The sequence below is a fragment of the Nicrophorus vespilloides genome, unplaced genomic scaffold, assembly GCF_001412225.1.
Source record: "Nicrophorus vespilloides isolate i.1.1-1 unplaced genomic scaffold, Nicve_v1.0, whole genome shotgun sequence".
Taxonomy (NCBI): domain Eukaryota; kingdom Metazoa; phylum Arthropoda; class Insecta; order Coleoptera; family Silphidae; genus Nicrophorus; species Nicrophorus vespilloides.
Window position 1 is genome coordinate 87,611 of NW_017095928.1, and position 11,416 is coordinate 99,026.

At 33.8% G+C, this 11,416-nt stretch overlaps 1 protein-coding gene across 1 annotated transcript in view; it reads left to right on the top strand.

The window, feature by feature from the left end:
- Positions 1 to 9,718, top strand: part of LOC108568794 (methyltransferase-like protein 9) — a 69,378-nt gene extending 59,660 nt beyond the window's left edge. Inside the window, exon 3 of the mRNA XM_017930084.1 lies at positions 9,670 to 9,718. Coding sequence (XP_017785573.1) covers positions 9,670 to 9,718 — 49 coding nt within the window. The remainder of the gene's footprint in view (positions 1 to 9,669) is intronic.
- The last annotated feature ends 1,698 nt before the right edge of the window (positions 9,719 to 11,416 follow it).

Here is an 11,416-nt window from a genome sequence, read left to right on the forward strand (position 1 = left end):
TAGCGTGTTCTATGGAAACCGTCTACCGCGTTGTATGGAAACCGCGCTATAAGAAACTCGGAATTAGTACAAATCACATCATTCGCACCGCGTTATATGGAGACCAATAAATACAAAAGACAAGATAAATTATTTTTATTGAATTAAATTAAATTAAAGAGTTCATATAAAGATTGATAAAAAAAAATGAAACAAGAATTAAACTAAAAGACTGTTTTTCAACAAAAACAATGAAGACTTTTGTAAAATTATGTAATCTTTAAAAACTCATTCTCGCTGTCAATTATGAGTCGCCTAACTCGTCTTCTTTTAATGGACAAAATGTCTTCATCACTTAGTTCATCTTCACATTGGTTTTCGATTGTAGATTTTTTTTCTAACTCCACTAAAACCTCTCTATAGTTAGCTAAGCAATTTCTTAACTCTCTTTTAAACTTTGCGCTGCGCACCGTTGAACGATCAGTTTGAATGAAATGAAGTTCTAATTCTTTATCCAAATTTAGCCCTTTTTTCACATCTTATAAATCGAAATTTGGCACCCATTCGTTTTCCTTATTTTCGTTTACAAATGCATTTGAGGTGGATGCATCAATTAATTCCATCAGTTCTTCCTCATCTAAAGTTTCTTCCCCGAGTACTAGTTCTCTTACATCCTGATGGTTTACTGCAAATTATTCATCGCTTAAACGAGAAGCAATGTTTACTATTTCTGTAACTGGGAGTGAAATTGTAGAATCATCTTGTATTGCTTGAACCATTTGAGGTAAAAGAGGTTTCCAACACGAATTAAGCGTTCATCCATCCACACTGTTTTCTAATCTATCGAAAATGGTTTGGAAAAGTTGGCGTGTGTAGTACATTTTTAAAGTTTGAATGACTCCTTGGTCCAAAGGTTGTATTAATGACGTGCAGTTAGGAGGAAGGAAGTCAATTTTCACATTTGGATGATCCAGTTCTATGTTGTGGCAACCGGCGTTATCAAGAACCAATAAAATTTTGAAATACAAATTTTGCTGGGATGCTGTTGAACGGAAACCGCGCTGTAAGAGTACCGCGTTATAGGAGGGCTGTCGCAATTTCAGCTCAGCGTTATATGGAAACCGCGTTCTGAGGGTACCGTGTTATAGGAGGTTTGACTGTATTTAAGTATTTAAGTATTTTAAATTGATAATTTCTTTCTATATTTATGGAAGTAATTTGATTCTTGATAACCTTTTGAATTATGAAGTAATTATTTATCACTAACTAATATTAATTAATACAAATTGTACATTATTATGGTTGAAAACTTATACTTATTTCCTTTTTGATTATCATGGTTTTACCAAGATATGTAATTTTCCATTTACATTTTTTTTTATTCTGTCTAGTAAATTATGTGCGTCTTTTTGAAGAAATCTTCGCTTGTTTGCTAATACGTTCAATACGTTTCGTTCTTTGAAGTAATTACGTCGGGTTGGGAGCGACGCGGAGGGTTTTTCGAGACGCAACGATGAGAAATAATAAATTACTGGAAAGGCGAAAATTCCAGGACGAAAATATGCTATCGACAAACGGCTCCGGCTTGGCTTTATATAGGAATCAATGAGATCCCGACGACTCCAATTAAACATGATTTTGCAAAATCTTGATAAACGTCGCAGCGTGTCCCTTTTCGAGAGCCATTTAATTGTTGTCCCTGTATTGTAGTTTTATCGCGTCGAAACGATAGGATTTCGCGCCGCGCAGCAGATGTAGCCTCAAGAAGTGCAGGAAGGAGGAGGAGAAGGAGGAATTAAATGCGAAAAAAAAAAGAAGGACCAAGAAGCAAAACGAGGAGGAAATTTCGCGTCGATAAGATCGCGGCTCTCTCGCTTTTGATACACCACACTCATTGGAAACCTGTATGCGCACACAATCGGAAAGGTCACTCGAAAAATGTGTCAATGGAATGATCAATAAATTGTTTACAAAGAGAACACCACGAAGAAAGAAAACAAAAAATAAATACAAAAATATATATATTATTAATACATGTAATTTGCCAACAATTACTATCTGACATCAATGACTACGACAGTAAATTTATTTGTTTTTTTTTTCTTTTTAAAAGCACATCCACATTCCGTGTAGTATTTAATTTAAGCATTATAGATCATTCATAATCAATGGTAATCAACTCTGTAATTAAATGATTGCTTATCGATGTAACAGAACAAGTAAAGAACAACTACAAGTAATAAATAAATTTGTTTTAAAAAATAAACACACATCCACATTCCTTACAGTATTTAATCCTATAAGTATTGTAGATCATTCATCAACAATGATAATCAACACTTTAATTTTATAATTTATAATAAATGAAATTTACTTGCAACAAATCATAACCAAAAGATATGATATAATTTAGAGAAGTCTTACTTCTAATTTTTTTTAGGTATTTGATAAAATATTCAAATGAAATATAGTAGATCTTACGTAAAATATTCTTCCCATCATTTCAATTTTGAAACTTAAACTTTACAAATTTTTAAATTTGTTACAATTATATTCATTTTGACATGGACAGATACAAAAATATGCTCGTACATAGCGAATGAAGATGATGTTGTTATTTGTTGGTGTATGTGCGTAGAAGATGGAGAATGTGGGACGTGTGTATTTGCTTTTTTTGGTGTTGCGAGATGAGGAGATGATTTAAAAAAGGGGATTATTTATTTACGCGAAAGGCATTTTTCTTTTCGTTCGAAGAAGGTGGATGGGATGGAATGGGGTGATTTCGTTTGATGTCTGGCAGAGCAAAAATTCCTAGTTTCCGTATGAAATTTTAATCCGCAAATAAATTTGGAGTCTGCTGGTGTGTCGGATGGTCGTTTTGGTTTGTTGTTTTGGTTTGGTTTGGTGGGTGGGTGGCTTCTGCGTGCGTTCGTATTGGGGGAGGTCTTGCCTTTGGTCCGCAGTTTGATTTCCATAAGTGATTTGATGGTAAGGGCATATGCGAGCTGTCCGGATAATGATGGGACACCGAAATGAAAGAAGATGGAGTCCTTTGTTCTTTGGGGACGTCGTCGGTTCTTCGCTCCGTTTATTCCGTTTTAATAAGAGCGCGTCGCATTCAGATGAGACAGACGTGTGATATGTGGGTCTCGATCTCCTGTGGTCCCCCCTTATATGAGCAGCACCAGCAGCAGAAGAAGCATCATCCTCAGCTCTCTATACCATGATCATCCTCGTGTGTGCTGGGCTATCCTCGCCCCATCCGTGGATGGACTGCTATCCTCTATACCTGTCACTACGAGACGCGCACATCCGTCACTCCGCAGCCACCACCACCACCGCTCTCAAACCATTATCCTCCACGGTGACTGCAGATATTACAGACTTTTAATCACGGAATTCCGCGCACCGGGACCCCATTTACATCGCCACCGCCTCGACCCACCATCATTTCAATAAACAAAACCCCGTTTTTCCAAGTTCGGAATTCTGCAGTCGCGGAGGCCGTAAATTCTTCACTTTAACATTTCCAAACTAATTATAACTACAAATCTCTCCTCCTCCTCCTGTCATCTCCATTGCGAGCGAAACGTGCGTACAAAACGTACAGCCGAAAGAGAGAAAAAAAAAACGAGGTTACTCCACGCAAACGCTATTTATCCTCCAATAAATGGATTACCCACATTTTCCATTCGGAGTACACGGCCACATACCATAATACGACGCTTCTCCTCCTCATTTTAAAAGCTCTCATTATTATCCCTCCGGGTCATGCGCTTGCACTCATTTCACGTATTCTCCTTATAAAGCTACGCACTATAAATTGCATCGATTAATTAGGAAAACCATTATTCTATCTATCATCATCATTTACCTAATCATCTCCTTCAGCTCCAATAGATATCAAGCCTGAAATAGCCTGAAACATTTTACCCATTAATCTGTTGATTGAAGTAATCAAATCTTAACTTAAAGTAAGAAACATCAATAGAACCAATATTATATTAAACTTCATACACACCCTATTTATTTTAACATTATCACAAAAATCTTCATTATATGAAGTTTAAAAAAAAAATATTTTTTTAATAAAATAAATTTACAATGCCATAAAATATCTGATACATTGATTTTGGCTAATTAAAATGTTATTTTTTAGAAGATAGTTTGATTGATGTAAGAGTTCACTTTGTGTTTGGTTTGGATGAGAATGCGTGTGTCTTGAAGTTTAAAATTTCCATATGCGGAGTGAGAACAGAGATGCATTTGTATTTAGTATAAAGAGACGGTGTGGCGTTGTTCTATTTAAATACTAAAGCTTAACTCTCGGGATAAGCTTGTAAGTGGTCAAAGAATAGTCATGTAACCGCGATGGCATTGCTGTCACGTAGTGCGTGTCTTGTAATTCCGCCATTTTGCGTAAATTCCTCAACAAGTCTCCCATCCCATCTTATCGTCTTCCTCTTGTCGTTCGTGTGTCGTTCGTTTCGTTTTGTTTTCTTCTTACCATCCTCCTTCACTCCGCTCTCCGCCACTCCACAGAATCGATTCGAAATCGATGATTGTATTCATCCTCTCTTTGTCCTCTCGCAATCCGGTATTTCGAAGAAAGTCCTTTCCTTCTGTTCCGAGACGTGTCGGCTGGTGGTGGCGGCGGGGAGGGCGTTAATTAATTGTGCGGAGAGCGCAGAGCCTTTTGGACTGTGCGCGCCCTCAGGGCCACCACCCCTTAATTAATACCGGCCGCTAGATTGGGCGGAGGCGGCGGCTGGCTGCCAAAGAAAAGGGGCGCAAACGCTGGACCAACCCTTGAGTGCACGCCCTAATTAACGGATTCATTAGCGCTTCCGATTGGTCGACGGCGATGCCAAATCGCGTTTTAATTACTGCGGCGAAAAGGGTTGGAAGGGTCGATGCTATGGTGCATGCGCGCGTTTCCTCTCGCGCCGGACTAATTAAAACCTCCAACTAATCAGCACGGCGCGCTTTGTCTGTGCTCGACAAGAAGCGAATGAGGGCGCCGGTCCAATTAGAACGGACTTTCTTGAAGGGCTCTTCCCTCCAATTGGTTCGCACATCTCCTTTCTTTTGTTTCCAGATATCTGGATTCCAAATGAAAATCTACTGTTCTAATACGAATGAATACAATAAGTAAGCTTTCACAATGAACTATCGACCTTAAAATCGTGATGATTTAAAAGTAATACAATTTTTGTTAAAAAATTACAATAAATTATTAAAATCATCGTTTAAAAAGTTGGTATGTTTTGCATACGATTTTTAAACAGCGAATGATGTAAGCGTCCAAATGGATGAGCCGAAGAGATTTACGATTGTTGTTGTTGTACAAACTGTGTGTTTAAATGGGAATTAATCATCAGAAGATATGAGCGGTCGTTTGTCAGGAGAAGAGAAGAGAAAAGAGGACACACTTATCCATCCAATGCTGGGCCTCCGCGTTTGGATTACAATGTCCCATTGGGACATCCATGGATGGGACCGATGGGGTAATTTACACTCTCGTATACCAGCGACTTTACACCGCTGACACAAATCTTATAATTTAAGATTGTCTGACCATGGGTGGGTACTTCCATGCTTACAGATCGGATAAATAATTACCCTACGTACAATTATACAAATAAATTACGTAGAAACTCTTTCATTTCTTTATTATTGTTTGTTACTTTTTCGACTCTTTTGATTGTAAATAATGAGGTGTAGGTAGTAAGTCGTACAGCGATGTACAACTCGCTAATAAACGGTCCATTCTCTTCTCGGAACGAACGAAACGACAACAACGAAAATGACAGTATTTTCTTATTTTCGAAATCTCCGTATGAAAATTACAACGCGTTTAAACCATAACTCACTCGTGAAGAATACAACACTAATAATGTACCGAGTCAAATACGCTGTTCATTTCTTGAATAAACTATAAGATTTTTTTTTGTAAAAATAAAATTATAATCCTGTTGCAGTTTTATATTATACTTAGACTATACCTACTTTACTACACAGTTATACTAATATACTAAGTTCAGAGTTTCATAAACGTTATATACAATTAAAATTGAACGTTTACTTCGTCTTGAAACTGTAAAATTTGTCAATTTTTCTTGCGTTCAATTATTTCCTTCCATATATGAAATTCAGAATATTTGTTCGTTTTTAAAAGTGAAATATTATATATATTGCTTTTTCTTCATTACCTAAAGTCCCATTAGCCTAGACATTCATTCAATACCGAAATTTCATAGACAATTGATGCTAATATAAAGCTAAGTGTCTAATAATATGCTATACAATAGAATAGTGAGTAAGGATAAAAAATAGTTAAAGTTGAGGGTGGATCTGGATTTGAAAAATTTGTGGGAATTATGTGATTCCATAACCTAATTCATAACCTAATCCATAACCTAATCCATAACTTAATCCATAACCTAATCACAACCTAATTAGTAACCTAACAATTTGTTTTATTATCATTATTCAATTTTCTTATTATCATATTTCTTTTCTATATTATGTTTTCTTAAAAATATTAAGTAAATAATTCATTACAGTTTATATTTTGCTTTAAGAAAATCCATTTGTCTTACTCATCGCTTCCATCGACCCCCGCACTTTTAATCGTAAGTTCATTTGTTCCATTTTCTTTACTTAATCACTAATAATAAAAAGCTTTCTACAATACATTGATGTTAGGTTTCCAACTTTGTGAGTTAATTTAGTGAAGTTTTCTAACTTAAACCAATTTGGGCAATTTCATGGGCAATTGTTGCTAATATAAATCTAAGTGTCTACTAATATGCTATACAATAGAATAGTGAGTAAGGATAAAAAAATAGTTAAAGTTGAGGGTGGATCTGGATTTGAAAAATTTGTGGGAATTATGTGATTCCATAACCTATTCCATAACCTAATCCACAACCTAATACATAACGTAATCCATAACTTAATCCATAACCTATTACATAACCTATTCCATAACCTAATCCACAACCTATTACATAACCTAATTCATTACTTAATCCATAATCTAATCACAACCTAATACATAACCTAATTAGTAACCTAACAATTTGTTTTATTATAATTATTCAATTTTCTTATTATCATCTTTATTTTCTATATTATGTTTTCTTAAAAATATTAAGTAAATAATTCATTATAGTTTATATTTTCCTTTAAGAAAATCCATTTGTCTTACTCACCGCTTCCATCGCACTTTTAATCGTAAGTTCATTTGTTCCATTTTCTTTACTTAATCACTAATAAAAAAAAAGCTTTCTACAATACATTGATGTCAGGTTTTCAACTTTGTGAGTTCCTACACAAGTTAATTTAGTGAAGTTTTCTAACTTAATCCAATTTGGACAATTTCATGGGCAATTGTTCTAAGTGTCTACTAATATGCTATACAATAGAATAGTGAGTAAGGATAAAAAAAATGTTAAAGTTGAGGGTGGATCTGGATTTGAAAAATTTGTGGGAATTATGTGATATGGAAATGGAATGCGTGGACGAGCTATATACATAAAAAATATATAAATAAATCGGTGGATGGAGGAGGGAAGATCTTGCCCCGAAAATCTTTTCCTGACACTTCGTTTTTGCCCTCCACTGAAGAAGACAAATGCACGTTTATTTTTCCTGAATTGTTTCCGTAATAGCACACGGTATGTTTCGGGCCCAGAGAGATGTCGGTTGGTCTGCGTGTGCGAACGAGAAGTCGTATTGTATAATGTATGTACCGAAGAAAAAAAAAGAGAACAGTAAAAGGAGGGGGCGGCTGCTGCTGCTGTTGCCGCCACCGCCGCCTCCGTTTCTGCTGCTGCGTTTTCCATATTTCTATATATCTATATACACAGTTATGTGAGTGTAGTTGTTATATATATATGTATATATGTATTTACGGTGAGATGTCAAAATATGATGTGCGCTCCCGAGTTTGGTAATGGAGGCTGGGCACGTACCCGCTGTCTGTACGTGTCACAGAGAACCGCTTCTGACACGGCCACAATCGCAGTTTAAAATTACCTTTCATATTTGGATATAAATTGCATTCCATAAACAAAAATAAATGAAATATCGCGGACGCATCGCTCGAACATCTGGCCGAGTCCAAGTGCGAGCCGCAAAGTGCCGCACGTAATTTTTACTAATTAATCTAAAAACATCCGAAAGGACAAAGAGCAACAGAAGCAAAAAGGATTATGGAACGTCGGTGGCTATGAAACGGCTGTGGTCTCGTCCAAAGGGACGCGCCATTCCTTCAAGGATCACAATAGCCGCCGCCGCACCGATAATTGATTTGTAATAGCCGAACTCGTGATCTCCATAGATTTGTTTCTCCTTAGATGGAAAATAACAGAAAATACAAACTGTCATCATGTAATCTCTTCCTATTTCTTATAGAAATCTATATCAAATTTACTACTTGAAAGAAGTAATTTTTTTTTTGAATACATTTACTTAAGTCCAAGAATTAATGAATATTTTTTTAGTAAATTCGTTCTAAAAACAAAAAATCATTTCTACAAACTTATATTATTATAATTGATGCAACGTAGATTTTCTAGAATTTTGTATAATTTTCTTTTTTAGTCCGGAAGTTAACAATTTAAAATACATAATGTGTTCAAGATTAGACGAATAGTATTTCTTCAATAAAAAGTGGTTTATAAGAGTAATTTTCTTAAATGGCATTTATACATTTTCATTTTTCAATAAGTATTAACTTTTTTTTATTATTGTATAGCAACATTCACATATTCCTATTATTTAACTAATAATATGTATTTCAAACCTAACCTAATCCATAATCTATTCCATAACCTAATTCAAGACCTAATCATAAACCAATACATAACTTAATCCACAACCTAATACATAACCTAATCCATAACTTAATACATAGTTTAATCCATAACTTAATAAATAACCTATTCCATAAGCTAATCCACAACATAATACATAACCTAATCAATTACTTAATCCATAACCTAATTCATAACCCAATCACATCCTAATTCATAACCTAATCCATAACTTAATACATAGCCTAATCCATAACTCAATAAATAACCTATTACATAAGCTAATCCACAACATAATACATAACCTAATCAATTACTTAATCCATAACCTAATTTATGATCTAATCCATAAACCAATACATAACCTAATCCATAACCTAATCCATATCTTAATAAATAACTTATTCTACAACCTAATACATAACGTAATCCATAACTTAATCCATACACTTATTGCATTGCTAAATCCATAATCTAAACACAGTCTAATTCATAACCTAATCCGTAACCTAATTCATGACCTAATTCATAAACCAATACATAACCTAATCCATAACTTAATAAAGAACCTACTCCATAACATAATATATAACCTAATCCATAACTTAATAAATAACCTATTCCATAACCTAATACACAACCTAATACATAACCTAACCTATTACTTATCCTAACCTAATTCATAAACTATTCACAGCCTAATTCATAACCTAATTAGTAACCTAACAATTTTTATTATTATCATTATTCAATTTTCTTATTATCATATTTCTTTTCTATATTATGTTTTCCTAAAAATATTAAGTAAATAATTCATTATAGTTTATATGTTTTCTTTCTAGTAACTTTCACTCTATTTTGCTTTAAGAAAATCCATCTGTCTTACTCATCGCTTCCATCGACCCCCGCACTTCTAATCGTAAGTTCATTTGTTCCATTTTCTTTACTTAATCACTAATAAAAAAAAGCTTTTTCTAACATTGATGTTAGATTTCCAACTTTGTGAATTCTTATACAAGTTAATTTAGTGAAGTTTTCTAACTTAATCCAACTTGAAACAAAATTCATTTAATTTGAAACTTATAATAAAATTTTAATTTCATAAAACAATACTTATTATGTAGTTTAAGTGGAGTGAATACTTGAAATGAATATTTTCTAACATAATTAATAACGTGACCTAAACCAAATTAATTTGAATTTAAAATGACTTAAGCAAACTTTTTTTTTGTTATAAATTCTATTAGTTTATATCTCAAAGACAACATAAAAACATATGAAGTAAGTGAATAAATATTCTAGCAAATAAATAATTTATTATGTTGAATTTATGTATACTGTAAATGTGTTTTTTTTTATTCGAATAGATTTCTCAGGTAGGAAAAAAAACAAGATTCAATTAAAAGAATCCAAACAGAATTAATCGTAGACATTAAGAAAATTTAAATACTTTTTTTCACTCTTCTTCTGGAGTTCGTTTTCCCAAAAATTACCACGATTATTTGTTTGTTTGTTTTTTATGTAAACGTTTGTAGTTTCCGTTAATGGGATGTGTATTTTAGTAGGTTTTTAATTAAAGGCGGTGATCTTGAAGATGGTATATAACATCATCGGGCGAGAAGTGACTTGTGTGTGAGTGTCGGTGTTGCTGTTGTTGTTGTGTGAAAGAAAGAGAGGCTGATGAGGATCAAGAGATGCGTGAGAAGGACATGATGATGGTGTGTGTAGTCGTCGATGGTCCCGGACCGGACAAAGCCAAACATAAATCACGTGTGCGTACATTAATTAGAGTGGAGACACGCCGTAATATGTAGATGCACGATCAGATTAATGTTATAAAATGGGCATTATTAAACATTTCGTATACGCATTTATAATTACCAAGACGACGACGGCTTCGGATGTGCCTTTGAAATACATGGAATGTCGCTTAATCACTTACGGAATCGTGTCGCATAACTAATTCTAATCATTTTTATGTACTTGTTCAACATGATCTCCGGAATTATTCCGATGATTTATCCATATATATGTATAAAATACGCTTAGGCAATTCCACTTCGGAAACTTTACAATCCTCTTAGAATACTGCGATGGTAAATTAATCTGTTATTACTTTACACGTAATTTAATACAATCTTCAGGTAGTGAATTTTGCGCTTTACTTAATTTTTGAATACTACATTTAATTACTCAAATATCTATCTTTAATTTACGTGTTTAATCTTCAATAATTTCTCTAAATTACTTCATTTTTGAATGCAAATTACAGCCAAATGCTACAACTACAACCCAGTACACTTTTTATTCCCCGTATATTCAGCTTCAAGTTCCAACTTTATTATTTATTCGAACTCTTATAGATTATAAGTAATTCTATAAAATGTGAAGACACTGCTTCAGGCTTATGTTATAAATAAAAGAAATTATATTAGATGAAACCGAAATTTATTTAATTTTGTAAATTTATGGAATAACAATTAATATGTACATTATATAAAATAACAATCAACAAAATAATTACAATTTTACCACAAACGCAAACGTTTTGCTTTATATCTTTTATATCCGCGTTCCATCGGATTGTACGACTTTTCATAATATTGGCTGCATGT